The 18,401-nt window shown below is 31.4% G+C and overlaps 1 protein-coding gene across 1 annotated transcript; it reads right to left on the bottom strand.

The window, feature by feature from the left end:
* Positions 1-1,611: 1,611 nt before the first annotated feature.
* On the bottom strand, positions 1,612-18,071 carry LOC139528390 (uncharacterized). Its single transcript, XM_071324364.1, has 3 exons — positions 17,996-18,071; positions 17,619-17,691; positions 1,612-2,475 (listed from the first exon to the last, which is right to left on the bottom strand). Exons 1-3 carry the CDS (start codon positions 18,044-18,046, stop codon positions 1,622-1,624), a joined length of 978 nt encoding a protein of 325 aa, XP_071180465.1. The 5' UTR covers positions 18,047-18,071; the 3' UTR covers positions 1,612-1,621.
* Between the last annotated feature and the right edge of the window lie 330 nt (positions 18,072-18,401).

Below are 18,401 nucleotides of genomic sequence, written 5' to 3'. Positions count from 1 at the left end.
TCAAATTAACGTTGACTTTGAATTTGAATTTAAATTAATACATATGTGTATAATAAGAAGCATTGCAGATACAGTTTAGCAAGAAGAATTATGTTAGTTAGGTAAATGAATTGTGTTGAATACAATTGACATATGTGAATGTATTTAAAAAAATGTACAAAGATCAAATTTCTTTTGATATAGTTGTTTTCATTATATGGTAATGATTGTTAATTGGCTGCTTGACATCCAATCCATAGTAGGTTCAACATTTTATGTGAGTTGAATATTTTAACAACATCCTGAGTAAGATAGTTATATTGCTATGCATGTATACCTCACTGTATTAAATCATTTCCTTTAAATTCCTTGCATCACATTCACATGCATTATTCAGACTTAGCAAACTACTTTTTTCCTTTTGCCCCTGAAACCTGCAATCATGGTAATTCAAACTGGAAGTAGTTGCATCATTTACACATCCCCGATTGATTATTATAAGCATACCAATCCATATACCACCACTTTAGTCTCGAACGTTGGAACTCTTAAATTTTCCCTTAAAACAAAGTTCTGATTACATGCCAATAGACTAACAAGGGGATATAGGGTTTTCATCAAGATAAGATAAATTTGTCATTTAAAAAAAAAACCAAGACAAATAGCTCTTTGTCTTTTGTAGTCTGGATTTACTCTGACGTTCAAGCTTGCTTCATCTTGTCTGCCGTTGGATGTCAAGGTAATCTCGGACTATGTCTGTTGAAAAACCATGGGATGACACTGGTTTTAAAAAGTACTGATATGATCGTGGTCATCTAACAAAAGATTTTTATGTTCTATCTCTTAGAACCGGTCTTCATAGCTATCAGTACCACGAAAATCATTTCAAATAACTCTGTGTTTAGTAAGCTAATTAGTTCATATCTGATTTTTACATTTTTTTCTTAATTGTATCACAACTTTTATGGGTAGAAAATGAATTTGTGCTGACAGACATGATTAACCCTATCATAACCTGTACGCTCTTTTTTAAGGATTCTTTTATATCGCAGTTGTTATCTGTTGCTATTTGTCATTATTGTTTTCAATATTTCTTTCAATTTTCCGATTGTGCCCTTTTCGTTCTCGTGATATTTTGGCTGATATGGGTTTCGTCTACGTTAGATGAAACCAAAGAAGACTATATAAAAAATATGGCCTCTTTATTAAAATGTCCAGGTACATGTACAAAATGGTTGAAATCCTTGTAAAAAAGGAATATGTCTTTTGGTTCTTTGTTAAGGTTATATTTATGTTGGTCTTTTTTTGTATATCAGTTCTAAAAATGTTTGTGTTAAGATGTTTATTTTCGACTGATTTTGCTCTGAGCATATTTTTTCAAAATGCGAAAGTGGAGCAGTAAAATTGTGATTTTTGATTTTATTGCCGTCCTCTTTGTCAAATTAAAGCAAATTCATAAATGTTTGTTTGATACCTTAGATTGAATGACCAGTAGAGATATTTGATTTGTATATTAAAATACTGATGAATGATGCTTCTAGCTGGTCAATTATTGTCCCTTGGTTTCTGGTATATATTTGGTTTTTTTGCTTTTTTAGCACACCACTTAAATTTATTAAAAAATAGATAGTATAACATGCAGTTATTTTGTTATATTCTGACATATATTTCCTAAATAGAACCATAATTCACCCTTTCCTGCTTTTAAAATATTCTCGTCAAAGAATGTTTGAATGGGTACTCTCGGCTGAAAATATAAATTTCCCGAATACATTGCATACAATATTTGCTGATCAGAGTTCATGAGATTCATTTCCAGCAAAGTGTCTACTGCTAATATATAATCCTCGATGAACAAAGAGAGATATTTCGGTCGTCCAATAAAAAGTCCACCAGCTAAATAATATTTAGTTTGATACATTATTTCTTTTAGAGTAAGCATGGGTTTGAAATAATCTACTTGCGAAAATGATATATGATCATCTCTCATATTTTTGAGCGGTTTCATAACAAAACAGTCAGATATTTTGCTTCTGAAATAACCTATATCAATCCATGCAAGATGTGTCGTCGTTAAGATATTTTCTTTTATTACGTTTCCTATCAGTTCATACTTAGCATGCATTGCAGATGAATAAGCTGGTTTACCTGGAGTTGGGTATCCTTTTAGGTTGTAAATAGCTTTGATTCTTGGTTTTAATCTAAAAGCCCAAAGACTTGTTTGACGCCGAATATAAACTTGTGTCATGTTGACTGGGAAATGTCTACGATACGATTTGAATAACACTGATAGATTAAAGTCATCCGTATAAAGAATAACATAATTATTCACAAACTGAAAATTTTTCATCCATTTATAATATGTGCTTTTAGAATAAATTAAATGTGGAGTTTTGTTAAATGAACCTATGTTAAAATATGCTGTGACTAATGTTAACTCGTCTCCATTACCTCTGTGTTTGTAATTTGCTTGAATTGACGAATGTGGCTCAAACTCTGAAATAAAAACGTGGTGCAATTATATCACTAATATATGTACAATTTGAGATATTTTTTTTTATTGGGTAGTACACTGGATGACATGTTTTGTCCTCATATATTTTACGTAGAATGTACCTCAAACATACTGATAAAAGTAAAACAAAAAAATCAAATTATGAATGAATACACGCAACATTTCTCGAATTCTGTTCTTTTGAAGATTCTGTGGTCCACGTGGTTATTGTGTGCTGCATATTGCACACTTGTTTTGGATAACTGTCCCAATCTATGTTGACCTAAATTGTTTAAAAAACAATTTGGGGCGAGCGAGCGTTTTTATTTATTTTTTATGTTTAAAAAAAAACGTTAGTAGCAAATGGCTTTTAAGAAATGATTTGTTATTGCAATGGCGTATGTTGTGGTGGAAAACGGTGCATCGTGCAATGATAAATCAGTGAAACGTTTTACAGCTTCACTTGTCATTTTATCCGGTCGATATAAAGGCTTTTTATAAAATTAACTTTGAGAAGAGTCTGGTATCATCACCTGAATTTTTAGTTTCTAGCATTTGACTTATTTGTAGATCTTACTTTGCTTAACAGTTTTTTAATTTACACTTTGTCTCTCTCTACAATAATATTAAAGATAATACATAACCCTAAATAGTAAACTGCCTTGATAGTAAATAGTTATCAAAGATACCAGGATTATAATTTAGTACGCCAGACGCGCGTTTCGTCTACATAAGACTCATCAGTGACGCTCATATCAAAATATTTATAAAGCCAAACAATTAAAAAGTTGAAGAGCATTGAGGATCCAAAGTTCCAAAAAGTTGTGCCAAATACGGCGAAGGTAAACTATACCTGAACCGAAATCCAACAAGAAGTTGTCTTATTGGTCTGAAGATTACATGGCAGGTAGATCAAAACGTATTTACATCTTTCACATATATCAGTTTTGCTTTTCAAAAATGTTTTAGTTTTTAAGATAAAAACCAAATTATACTTCATTTGACCCCTAAGTTCTTTTTTAGAAACTGCCGCTTTGTTTTGAAAATTGATCAAATCCCCGATTACAATCTACAACGTAATACCAATAGAAACTTTTAATTTTAATTTTCAGTCTGAGAGAAGAAGAACATTGTTAGAAAAGGAATTAAACGTTCACAAAAAATGAAAAAAAAAACACCAAAAAATCACGTTTATGGGAAATAACTCATTAAGCGGTAAAATGACAATTTTAGTCATGCTGACTCATTTGTTGGTCTTACTTAGTTGAACATTTATTGCCATATGTACTATCTCTCAATCTATTATAATATTAGAATATTTAAGAAAATAACCAAAAAAAAACATCAGAAAAAGGAGAGCAAAACCATATCTCCTTATAATTACCATCTTAACCAATGTTAGAAGTCGCAACTATATATATTTCGATATATCCAACACTAGTATAAGCAGAATCACAAAACATGTTAATGACATTCTAATTTACCAAATAAAAATGAATTCCAAAAATGAAAAACGGTACGACTTTAATCGGTCGAATATATTTTTTATTTCAGATCCTTAACAGTTATTCTTGCATATCTGGGTTTGAAACGAACGAACGACCCGGAATTATAACCTGCATGGCGAAATTGAAATGCCCTAACAATTGTTATGTTCACATACATTACAAGATTGTTTGTTTAAAATAACTGTTGCGACTTGTATCAACTAAAGCCAAGCTGGTTTTCATATTTTCTGTATCAAGGTTAATACTCGAATATTCAATAAATGTACAAGAGCTAACACCTTTGTGTTTAGCAAATGAAATATTACGTCTTTTTAAAAGAGTAATCAATAATGTCATAGTTCTCTTTGCGCAACAATCGGGTTTATTTAAGAACTGAATGATTCTTTTTGTAAATTCATTAGGCTGTAAAAGCGTTGACCGAGGTACATTTTGTATGAAGTGCAGGAGCGCTTCATTATAAAGACTAGAACACATCCGTGATATCGCGGGTCCGTGACTGAATTAAAGTATATAACTATACGTAAGCCTTATTTTAGTATTGGTATTGTCATCTGATAAAGTCAAGCCGATTATAAGATACACAGAATTCTCTGCTTTCAAATCTTTCTGTTTGAACCCGTCGACCTGGAACTTATCAATTATTGGTAATATTATTTTTTTGGAAAACAAAAGGTCCTGGAATGGAGTATTTTTAATAAACATCATTGTCCTATATTAGTTATGTTATAAATAAAGTTGAATTCTTTGATTCGCTGTTTTACGTCATGCCCGCTAACAAATTGAAAACTGTTCCTATACGCCTTATTCGTAATTGATATCTTAGAAAGTCTTACTGATTAAAATACTACAATAGGGACAAATTTGACAATGATTGAAATAAGTAGTGTCAGCTCTGTGATTATGACCCGTGTATATAGCAAAACCCTAAATACACCGTTTGGCGGTGTGCCTGTCAGATGTGGAACGTTCAGATAAGGTAAGGTGAATATACTATTGGTATCGGTATCGGATCGACCCGGAACTTGTTAATTATAGGCAATATTAATTATGTGGAAAACAAAAGGGTCTGGAGTGGTGTAATTTTTAATCTACACCATTGTCCTATATTAGCTATACATAAAGCTGAAATCTTTGATTTGTCGTTTTTACCCGGTGACGGTATATTTTAGTATTATAGATGTACGCACGGTCAACGATTTTACAATCCTATAAAATTACTTAAAGAAGCGTTCAATACTCATAATAACATGTTCACTATGATCAAGAACACACGATTTACCTGTGCATTTTTTTGTTGAAACGTATGTAATCATGTATGTTACAATTCGTGCAATTCATTTTGAAATTAAGAATGATGCGAGATTGCTGTTAGTCAATCAAAAAAACGTAACATTGAGCATACATCTAATGTAGTTATTTATAGAGAAAAAATCGAATAAAAGATGAAATATATATTCAATTTTTTAGATATTAGTAGTAATCCAGCAAATAGCTCTGAATAAATTATCAAATCTAATTGGCGAGCTCCTACAACCAAACGTTAGTCTATGCAAGAAATTGTATTCTGTTCACCATTGCATGCAAAATAAATGCTACTGATCTTTTCTAACACCTAATTATTTGTAAGCAGATTCTATGTTTGAATTAGGTTTAATATTGGCCCTGTAATTTTATCATCAATCCAGGTGGCTATCTTAAACAGTTAATCAGCAACAAAGTATCAACACTTCATCAGCACCTCACAAGAATTATTATCTCCCGCTGGCGGTCATCTTATATAATGAAACAGCTATAAATTAACAACACTTAGTCAGCTCATCAATAGGATCATTTATGCTATGTTTGGTATAATTCCATTCAGTGCTTCTCTAAAATAAGCCATTTGTATGTAATTATCATAGGGTCCTATGTTAAACTAAGTCCCCTGTTTGCAGCCATCTCTGATGATGAATCGAATACAAAGTAACAACACTTGGTCAGCACCCCATTAATAACATTCATGCAATGTTTGCTTTCATTCCATTGAATGTTTCTATAAAAGAAGACATTTGTACGTATTTCCCATATGGTCCTATATGTTAAACTTAGTCTCCTGCTGGCGTTCATCTTATATAATGAAACAGCTATAAATCAACAACACTTAGTCAGCACATCAATAGGATCAGTTATGCTATGTTTGGTATAATTCCATTCAGTGCTTCTCTAAAATCAGCCATTTGTATGTAATTCGCATAGGGTTCTATGTTAAACTAAGTCCCCTGCTTGCAGCCATCCTTAATGATGAATCCAATACAAAGTAACAACACTTGGTCAGCACCTTATTAATAACATTCATGCAATGTTTGGTTTCATTCCGTTGAGTGGTCCACTAAAAGAAGACATTTGTTTGTATTTCCCATAGTGTCATATGTTAAACGATCGAAGTCCCCCGCTGGCGTCTATCTTGGATGATGGTTCGGCTACAGGCCCAAGACCACAATTAATGACCCCGCTTTTCGTTGTCCACGAATAAAGTTCCTTTTAATAAAAGTGTTATTTTTTCTTTTTTCTTTCCTTTCCTTACTTATTTCTTAGTTTTTTTTGGAGTTGAAATGAAAGAAGAGAGGTAAAATAAACTTTTGGATATTGTATTTTAACTGATTTTGATATAGAAAGAGTGATTATACCAGGTGCTAAAAGTAGTATTTACAGATTTTAGGAACATCTCTTGACTTGTCCATAGGGGTATGGATGTGTATTGGCTAAATTTGTACAATACTGGTGAGCAATCTTTCTGAATTTAGGATATCTTTCTGGACTAGAACTGTACTTTACACACACACAATATTTGACGAAAAGATTAGGTGCATTTGTTTAATGAAACAAAACGTTATAAAGAACTAATAGATAAATTAATTAGTTTAAACATATTTATTGTTCAAAACATTGACAATAGGTTAGAAACAAGTTTTGCAATTTAAAACGTCTTCTCCATTACATACAAATAATAAATAACAGAACAAAATAAAATACATAATAATAACATCATAAACAATATTAATATGGAAACATGAAATTAACAAGAATTTGAACGACATAGCTCATCGATTTCTTAAAGTCGAGTTAACCGTATTTATTTTATGATAGACCGGTTATTTTAATCTTGGAATACATTTTCACTCAAAAGTCATTTGATTGTGGTCTGTGGCATACAAAGTCACAACACTTGGTCAACACCTCACAAGGAACATTCATGCTATGTTTGGTTCTATTCCATTTAGTGGTTCTTTAGAAGAAGTTCAAAATGTAAAAAGTTAACGACGACGACGGAATACGGACACATGTGATGAGAATAGCTCATTTGGCCGTTTGGGCCAGGTGAGCTAAACAGTATTTGTTTTCATTTAATACATTGTTTTTTTATTTCTGATTGATGATCAACCTTGCGAAAATATCTCATCTATACATATATACATATATGTTTTGATCAAGCCTTTATAAATTAATGCTAAAATGATACATTTATGCTATTTAGTTTGATTTTGTTTCATTGAAATTTACAGGCATAGTTTTTTTTCATTGAAAAAACAAAACAAATTCAAATTTAAATTTGATAATTAATTGGAAAGAGATTACAGTAATTATATTTCGTTTGCTTGAAACGAGTAGGAAATTACAGAATCAAAACCAAAATGAACATTTACCTGCATATATATGCATCTAGATCTGTTCGATTAGAAATTTTGAAATTAGCTATGCAAATAACTAATTTCTGGAAAGGTTTACCTAGTGTTTTTATATGGTCTGATCTTCGCGAATCTATTTCATGATTACTGACAGATTAAAAACATTAAATATATTTAACGAGATGTTTTTTGTACAGAACATGCATTGATCAGTTACAAATGAGGTCTGTATAGGGCTTTGCGTTACTCATTTATAGAATAAAACTAGTTATTTTAAAAACTTGGAATTTAAAAGAATAAACCATTTCAGAAAACTAGGGTATTAGTTTGCTGCTACAAAATTTATGATTAATAAATAACAAAAATTATATACTGCCATTTTCAATGCAATTTGGTAACTGTTATTTGTATATATCAGTCTGAGTACTGTTTAACTATTTTTTAAGTTGAATATGTTAAGACTATTCCAACTCGGGGGAGTTATGCTTCTGCAAGTGCTGTTTATGTACCTTTCTTGAGTTTTTGATGGTTTGTTAGTCAACAAAAGTTCAATTTTTAAGTTATTATTGACATTAAACGACCTTTTCACAAAAGAGCTGTTCAAATCTCAACATCTCTTTTTGTTTGAAGGTCTTTTAATGTCAATATTAACTGTTATTATCATTGCACTTTTACAATTACTAAACTAGCATATACTCCAAAAATGTATTATACAGTATTATATAATTATAATAAGTTGGAATACTACCAAATTATAGTACGTCACATCCGGTTGCCTACTTAAAAAGGGTTGAACAAATTATTCACTTTAAATTGACAGTTGTAGTAAATTAATATTTATAGATTAACTAATCGAAGATTTCAAAAATCGAAAAATATTCAACGAGTGACCGAACAACACATTAATTTACGAATGCGCGTAGCGCATGAGTTAATTATCAGTGTTGTTCGGTCATGAGTTGAATATTTTTTTATATTTAAATTCTTTAATCAGTTATTCTTTTTATTACATTGGCAAATGGCTTTTTTTGTAAGAAATTAATGTAAAACATATAAGGTACTATATCTTTTTTCCACGCATTCACAATTTGTTTTGATCCGCCGTTATCGACGTCTTGACAACGCCTATTGTTGTATGACGTCAGAGAGTGAAATAACCACGTTTATTTCACGTGTGAAATTATAGGTTTTTATTTAACTGGGAAATCAATGTAACTTATTGCAACCAATGTAATAATACATTTTATTGCAGTAATCAAATTCTGAGTCATATAAATATAGCGTGGGTGCCCCAAAAAACCAATATGTTTTATTTGGTATTTCTTTCAAATATTATAGAAACTTGAGGTTACATGGTTACTAAAGCTTGTACATTTGAAAAAAAGCGGTGAACATTTGATTGGTTAACTTCCAGTGATACTTGTTTTTTCTATGCACTAAAAATATGTAAAATTTGTGTTATATTATACTTGAATGAATAAAACTTTACTCATGAACAAGTATTTCTTTTTTTGAAACAAAAGATATATTTTGCACATGTTTTTGAAAAGTGCAAGTCTAACAAAGACTAATAGGGGGAAATCAATGGTGGTATTACACCCATTATGGGAAGCATGCACCTTTTACTTTATGTTTACTCCTATGTGTTAAATTTCGTGTTATTTGAGTTAAATATTACAAAAATGAAATATTATGAGTGGATCGAGTCTCAACACACATTGTATGAGAAAATTACACTACCCTATTAGTAGACCCAGAGTTATACTTTATCTACTATACATGTTTAAGTAAATGAAATTGAAGCAGATACACCAAATGTTTCACCTAAAAGGTAAGCTTTGTATGTTCCTCTCTGGAGCGCGGTGCAAGATTCAAGTTTTATGTAATGAGTTAATGAAACTTTCATAGAGCCAGTAAACTTTATATGGATAGTTCTTTCATCTTGAATAATTCAATTACTTCTTTATCTAATTTTTAGATCTGTCATAAATGAGTGAGATGTACCCAAAACTTGTGATTTATTGGCCTAAAAAGACTAAGATGAGAGCTAAACATGGACAAAAAGGGACCTTATAATGAAATCAGACAGGTTAATTAGTGGTATGTAATAATCATAGAGTTTTTTTTTTATATTATGTGTTATTGTTTGTAGGCATATGAGATAAATATTCGATCATTTTGTCCACAATATATTATATCATGATGTGGACAGATGAGAATTTCTCGAATTTCTCGAATACATTTTGCTCGAATCACTATAGATGATGTCTAAATACATATTAGATTTTGTTCAACTATATCACAAACAGTTTGTTAATACAAAAAAATTCTGCTTTAGGTGTAGCACCACAAAACCACAGTACGTCACATTAGGTTGCATACGAAAAGGGGTCTGAAAAGAAATTTCCCTTGAATTTTACACTTGTAGTAAATTAATCCTACATTTCATTGCAGAAAAAAAATGACTCATGAACATATGTTCGGTGTAACAAAGCACCATTATGTTTCTATGTAGTGTTTCTATTGAATATTATGGAAACTTTAGGTAACATGGTTTCTAAACTTGTACACATGAAAAAAGGGGTAAACATTTGATTGCTTTACATCCAGTGATGATTATGTTCTTATATGCTCAAATATAGTATTTTAAATTTTGTCTACAGTACTGGACAGGGTTAACTACGTATACCAAGTATTTATTCATTTGAAACAAAGATAAATTCTGCACAATTTTGTTAAAAGTGCAAATGTGTTTATGACTTTTACTTTTTAGGTGAAATCAATGTTGCTATTATACCTTCAGCCTTATTTTAAAAAATAATATTGCATTTCAGGAAAAAATGAGTTGTAAATTAAGTCTCTCGTTATCAAAGGTGAAAGGTACCAGGATTATAATTAAGTACACCAGAAGCGCGTTTCGTCTACAGTAGACTCATCAGTGACGCTCATAAATAGTTATAAAGCCAAACAAGTACAAAGTTGAAGAGCATTGAGGATCCAAAATTGCAAGAATTTGTGCCAAATACGGCTGATATTTATCCGGAACAACATTAGGTAGCACTCCACAGTTAGGTGTGTAGTTTCGCATTTTGGCCCCTGTGGATTTTTCAAATATGAGAGCTAGTGTGCAATAAAATTCATTTTTGGATAGCTGAGTATTAAAATAGCCTTTGTATTGGGTTTATATAAACATCAAGATTATGTAATGTATGTAATATAGGCTGTTTTCTGTATGACAGTCCGTATTTGCATGTCCCTACCATACATTGGTCCGGCAATTATTGCAATGTTTTTTTCCAACTTTTTATCGCACGAACTTTGTGATTGGATTTTACGAAAAAATGAGGCGAAAGACACCCATTTTTTATTTGATCATTAGGAAGATTTATGAAAACAGTTTCTAAAAAAGTATCACTCAAAGGCATTGAAATTCTAGTTTGATCAAAATTTTGGGGGGATATGTGACATGTCCACCCCCCTTTTTGCAATATTTTATGGTAAATAAATGCAGAATGTTACCATGGATACATGTACACATAAAAGGAATTTATTTTCACTCTTTTAACTTTTGAAAATCAAATCTATGGAATATACTGATTACATACATATGCACATGTACAACACAAACAGTTAGGTTAATGTATTAGAAATCCAGGAATAGGAGATGATAAAACATTTTGTGGCTCATTTTTAATTTTATTTTCTAACTGTGGAGTGCTACCTTATGGCACATCAGAAAGCACAGAAATGCACTTTTTAAGATAAAATTTACCACAAATCTTTAGTCTTTTATGTTCTTGTTTTAGTTCTAAAGGTAAAAAATCTGCTAGGAATGCAATTTATGTTTATTTTATTGTTTACTGTCCTTAGCAACCAAATATACACATTTTGACACTTAGACATGTTGCGGTTTTAAATTTGTACTCAATTAGCTTCACCTTTGTAACTAAAGATTGCGCTTTATATGATATCCTCAGAATGTATCGCTTTATATTTTTGAATGAGAATAAGTCAAATAAACATTTTTAGCAGGATTTTATATTATAATTTGGCATTAATTAAATTTAATGATGCCAGTACTGCTAGAAATTTATACCCTGCTTGAGAGCTTCTAAACCAAGGTTAGGTATGCTATTTACAGCAATATTGACCTATAAGTGCTTTCAAATACCTAAAAATTGTACAATTTGTCCTCTTTGAAGGTAATTTTATGATTTTAAATAAGATAACGGGAAAAGTTTTAGAAATTAACCCCAAAAATGAGACGGACTTGAAGTTTTTCACTATGATCCAGCATTTATTTTTAAATCACTTTTTGTCGCGTTTCAACATCAACTGCTAACCTTCATAAAATCTTTATTACTGAACCAATTTTAAAAACTAAGGTACCATTTTCATCGTAACAGCTAGTAAAACACAGAAAATATAATAAAAATTGAGGCAGGAGGGGGGAAATTTCACCTTAAGGTAGCACTCCACAGTTAGGTGTGTAGTTTCGCATTTTGGCCCCTGTGGATTTTTCAAATATGAGAGCTAGTGTGCAATAAAATTCATTTTTGGATAGCTGAGTATTAAAATAGCCTTTGTATTGGGTTTATATAAACATCAAGATTATGTAATGTATGTAATATAGGCTGTTTTCTGTATGACAGTCCGTATTTGCATGTCCCTACCATACATTGGTCCGGCAATTATTGCAATGTTTTTTTCCAACTTTTTATTGCACGAACTTTGTGATTGGATTTTACGAAAAAATGAGGCGAAAGACACCCATTTTTTATTTGATCATTAGGAAGATTTATGAAAACAGTTTCTATAAAGGTATCACTCAAAGGCATTGAAATTCTAGTTTGATCAAAATTTTGGGGGGATATGTGACATGTCCACCCCCCTTTTTGCAATATTTTATGGTAAATAAATGCAGAATGTTGCCATGGATACACATAAAAGGAATTTATTTTCACTCTTTTAACTTTTGAAAATCAAATCTATGGAATATACTGATTACATACATATGCACATGTACAACACAAACAGTTAGGTTAATGTATTAGAAATCCAGGAATAGGAGATGATCAAACATATTGTGGCTCATTTTTAATTTTATTTTCTAACTGTGAAGTGCTACCTTATGGCACATCAGAAAGCACAGAAATGCACTTTTTAAGATAAAATTTACCACAAATCTTTAGTCTTTTATGTTCTTGTTTTAGTTCTAAAGGTAAAAAATCTGCTAGGAATGCAATTTATGTTTATTTTATTGTTTACTGTCCTTAACAACCAAATATACACATTTTGACACTTAGACATGTTGCGGTTTTAAATTTGTACTCAATTAGCTTCACCATTGTAACTAAAGATTGCGCTTTATATGATATCCTCAGAATGTATCGCTTTATATTTTTGAATGAGAATAAGTCAAATAAACATTTTTAGCAGGATTTTATATTATAATTTGGCATTAATTAAATTTAATGATGCCAGTACTGCTAGAAATTTATACCCTGCTTGAGAGCTTCTAAACCAAGGTTATGTATGCTATTTACAGCAAAATTGACCTATAAGTGCTTTCAAATACCTAAAAATTGTACAATTTGTCCTCTTTGAAGGTAATTTTATGATTTTAAATAAGATAACGGGAAAAGTTTTAGAAATTTACCCCAAAAATGAGACGGACTTGAAGTTTTTCACTATGATCCAGCATTTATTTTTAAATCACTTTTTGTCGCGTTTCAACATCAACTGCTAACCTTCATAAAATCTTTATTACTGAACCAATTTTAAAAACTAAGGTACCATTTTCATCGTAACAGCTAGTAGAACACAGAAAATATAATAAAAATTGAGGCAGGAGGGGGAAAATTTCACCTTAAGGTAGCACTCCACAGTTAGGTGTGTAGTTTCGCATTTAGGCCCCTGTGGATTTTTCAAATATGAGAGCTTGTGTGCAATAAAATTCATTTTTGGATAGCTGAGTATTAAAATAGCCTTTGTATTGGGTTTATATAAACATCAAGATTATTAAATGTATGTAATATAGGCTGTTTTCTGTATGACAGTCCGTATTTGCATGTCCCTACCATACATTGGTCCGGCAATTATTGCAATGTTTTTTTCCAACTTTTTATCACACGAACTTTGTGATTGGATTTTACGAAAAAATGAGGCGAAAGACACCCATTTTTTATTTGATCATTAGGAAGATTTATGAAATCAGTTTCTAAAAAGGTATCACTCAAAGGCATTGAAATTCTAGTTTGATCAAAATTTTGGGGGGATATGTGACATGTCCACCCCCCTTTTTGCAATATTTTATGGTAAATAAATGCAGAATGTTACCATGGATACATGTACACATAAAAGGAATTTATTTTCACTCTTTTAACTTTTGAAAATCAAATCTATGGTATATACTGATTACATACATATGCACATGTACAACACAAACAGTTAGGTTAATGTATTAGAAATCCAGGAATAGGAGATGATAAAACATTTTGTGGCTCATTTTTAATTTTATTTTCTAACTGTGGAGTGCTACCTTATACTGATGTTAGTCGACATGTCTAAATTTAGCAAGAAAGAATGGAATTATTTGCCGGTCCATTATTTTGGAAACAAAGCGTGTGTTTCTTAATGTATCACTCCATTCTGATTTATTTATTTTTTGTTTTACCATATGAATCCGGATTGTTTCGTACAATATCTGTTGTTTAGTTTTGATTTCGACAATTGCATTATTTGTCATGAGTATGAAGGTATGAATAAAAATAATGAAAAGCACGCTATGCAAAAAATAAATTAAAAAATCAAAAAATCAGCAGCATCAAACGTACTAAATGTAGTTGCTCATAATTTTGCAATCGTGGTCATGGGATTTAGCAAAAGAAGACAAACAAAACAAGCATCGTAGAGAGATTTTTTAATTTGTTTCTTTTTTTTTTCTGGCATAAAAAGTCTGGATCATCTATAAAGGCACAGTTATGTAACGGTATTATGATTATCGTTGACATCAATATCATCTATTGCAAGATAAGTTCATGGATTTATTTCTCATTGCCTTATGACTGTTTTTGGATTTTTTGTTTTTTTTCAACTTCGTATATTATCCGAACTTCATCTCTCGATCGTCAAAGTACCACTAAGGATCGCATGTAAACTTGAGAAATGGAAACATGGAATTTGTCAAAGAGACAACAACCCGACCAAAGAAGAGAAAACAGCTGAAGGCCACAGATATGTCTTCAACCCAATAATAAAAAACACAGAGGCGGGCTTCAGTTGACCTCTAAAAAATATCTTGTAGTATAGGTACTGATGTTGTTTATCATCTTAATTTTTTGTTATAGTATCCTTTTATTGTCTTTGTAAATTAATCTTTCTGTATATTTCAATTTTAGTAATATCCTTTGTGTGTGGTAAGGTACATTCACATCCCGTCATTGTCTTATTGTGGTATGATCATTTTCATTCTTTTTTATGTGCTTTGTCTGTAAGCTGTTTTTTTTTCTTTATTGACAATTTGACATTTTTTATGATAATTAAGAGTATAACATATTGAAATGTTTTGCTATTATTTCAGATCTTTTTCACACATTACTTTTAATATGATGGAATTGAACATAGCATATGGCAGTTATTATATAAAAAAGTGCGTTTCTATGTATGTTTGCGTTTGTCTTTGTAGCAGTTCAGTGTTTTTGTTTTTGCATTGTTTTCCTCAAACGTGTTTTCCTCGGTTTTGGTTTGTTACCCGGATTTAGTTTCGCTTAATCGATAAATGGTAGATATAAACAGTTGGAAGTTTATTGTCGCATTATTGCAATGGTGAATCTTTTAATATAAAGATTTGGTACAATAAAAATAATTTGTAGATAGTTGAAGAATAATATACTGTTTGCAAAAGTATGACTTATTCTAAATACTAAGGATTTTCTTATCCAAGGCATACAACCTTCGACGCATTTTGCACAACATTTTGGAACTTTTGGTCCTCAATGCACTTAAACTTTGTACTTGGTTTGTATTTCGAACTTTTGTATTTTCAACCCGTTAATAAAATCCCGGAGGTGGGCTTCAGTTGACCTCTTAAAAGTGTCCTTTTATTGTCTTTGTAAGGTGACACGCACGTCTGGCGTATAACATTAGCGTAGTACCTTTTGATAGCTATTATTTGTGTTTCTCTGTCCTGGATGTTCTTCCATTTATTTGTAATGTAGTCCTGTCATGTAATTTTGTCATTTTAATGTGATATTTAACATTGCCATGAAAGCGGGAGGTTTGGCTAGCCAGAAAACCAGGTTCAACCCACAATTTTTTCCATAAAATATAGACCTGTACCAAGTCAGGAAAATGGCAATTGTTATCGTATAGTCTGTTACTTTGTTTGTTTGTTGTATTGTCGTTTGTTTTTTGTTCACTGCAGCGTTTCTGTTGTTTCGTTGTCGAGATGTACTATATTGTATTGTTTATTTGCGTAATTCTATGGCCTGAATGTTTTTGCATTTATTTGTTCTGTAGTCGTATCATGTAATGGTGTCATTTTAATGTAATCTTATACAATGCCATACAAATGCGAGTCTCGGCAAGCCACACAACCAGGTTCAACCGACCATTTTATTCTTAAAATGCTCTGTACCAAGTCAGGAAAATGGCCATTGTTATATTACAGTTCGTTTCTCTATGTGTTGTATTTTAGTGTTGTGTTTCTGTCGTGTCGTTGTTCTCGTCTTATATTTGATATGTTTCCCTTAGTTTTAGTTCGTAACCTGGATTTGTTATTTCCTCAATCGATTTATGAATTTCGAACAGCGGTATACTACTGTTGTATTTATAGCCTTCTAAGTGGGTTTATATGAACATTAAGATTGTTTTAGCATGTTTTATATGCTATTACTCTGTTTGACAGTCCGTATTTTTATATCCGTTCTTTATGTGACGCAAAACGAATTGAAATGCGATTGCAAAAAAATGACAATTATAATGCTAAATTTAATTTTAGAACGACTTCACGATTGTGTTTTATGGTTGGCGATAGTGACCATCCCAACCCTCCTTACTATTCTAAAATTTTGAAAAACCTTACCATATGAAAGGAGGATGAACATTTTCTTATGTTGATATATTAAATAAATGAGGGAAAATGCATTATCGAACATGTCAGTTTAAATTAGTCTTGAAACTCACTTGCAGTACTTACTTAAGCAGTTATATCATAACATGGTGTTTGTCCTTTTTGTATTATCGTTTTCAGTTTGTTTTGATTTTATATGAATAGACCTTTAAATCTGATTTAGAGTAATCATATGTACATCAATGTTTTCTTCACGAGAGGTGTAAGAGCTCTCGGGCATATCTATACACGCTACATTCAGTATCTGCCTGTGTTGAGTCTATATTACTTTTTTAGAATGTCTGTCATTTAATGTTGTGTTTATCATAATTGTTTTCTTTTTACTGTTGAATTATTAGAAAACTTTAGATTTTTACGCCACACCTACGATAGTAGAGGGGCATTATGTTTTCTGGTCTGTGGATCCGTTCGTTCGTCTGTCCGTTCGTTCGTTCGTCCGTTCGTTCGTCCGTTCGTCCGTCCGTTCTTGTGTCGTCCGTTTGTCCGTCCGTTCGTCCCGCTTCAGGTTTTTGGTCAAGGTTGTTTTTGATGAAGTTGAAATCCAATCAACTTGACACTTAGTATACATGTTCCCTATGATATGATCTTTCTAATTTTCAAGCCAAATTAGAGTTTTTATCCCAATTTCACGGTCCACTGAACATAGAAAATGATAGTGCAAGTAGGGCATCCGTGTATTTGGGACACATTCTTTTTTATTATTGTAGATGGTTTCACCGCATGTCTTTCATATTCTATCACAGCGTATATATAGTGTTTAGATCTTCTGATTGTTATATCGGGGTGTCAAAAACATGTTTGGACAGTGTCATCCCTTCTTTGTTAATCAAAATACATACCTTTGAATATCTTGATTTTGATTGTGTATATTCCTACGATCAAAGCAACAACTTGGCAGTATCTCATCCGCCTCTGAAATATCAATGTGAATGAATTAGCTTTTAAGTTTTAAGAAATATTGAAAAATGTAATACATTGACTTCATGTCTCATACATACATGTTAAATGTAAGAAGTACAACTAATACAAATATTTGCAATCGCTTCTTTTTTAATGAATCAGCAAGTGTCACTTTAGAATCGCAATTTTTTTCTTCAGAAAACAAGTTTATAAAATAACACTCTTTCAAGTTCAAGTGAATTTCAGTGAATTCTTTCTATGTTAGATGATATACAAAATTATATTTCCAGATTCAAGTTTTATGCTTGTTAATTACCATCGTGCCAGGTATATAACGTTGTAGATTACGATTGACAAAGTTATGCATGACAAGAGTTTTTGCACTTTGCGGCATTAAACTATTTTGATACTATAATGCTATGGATTGGTAATTTTAGGAGCAATTATTGCAAAAGAATAATATACATTGATACCGTTTAACTCTCTCTGTCAACACCCGTTATGACATGACTTTTTTAACACTCATGCGCACACAAAGAAAGGGATTACCAACACTAATAGAATTCGGTTATTTTAGTGAAAAGTTTTAATATCGTCAGTTGCAGTACTTTCTTTTTTAAATCAATATATAGTCGTTAAGATGTATAGTGTTCTATAGTTTGGATTTATACTTTAAAAAAAATCATCGTGAAACAGCGTGCATCAGAGTTAAGCTGGGGTCA

The sequence above is a fragment of the Mytilus edulis genome, chromosome 1 (assembly GCF_963676685.1).
Source record: "Mytilus edulis chromosome 1, xbMytEdul2.2, whole genome shotgun sequence".
Lineage (NCBI taxonomy): Eukaryota > Metazoa > Mollusca > Bivalvia > Mytilida > Mytilidae > Mytilus > Mytilus edulis.
This window is presented reverse-complemented; position numbering and strand designations above follow the sequence as displayed.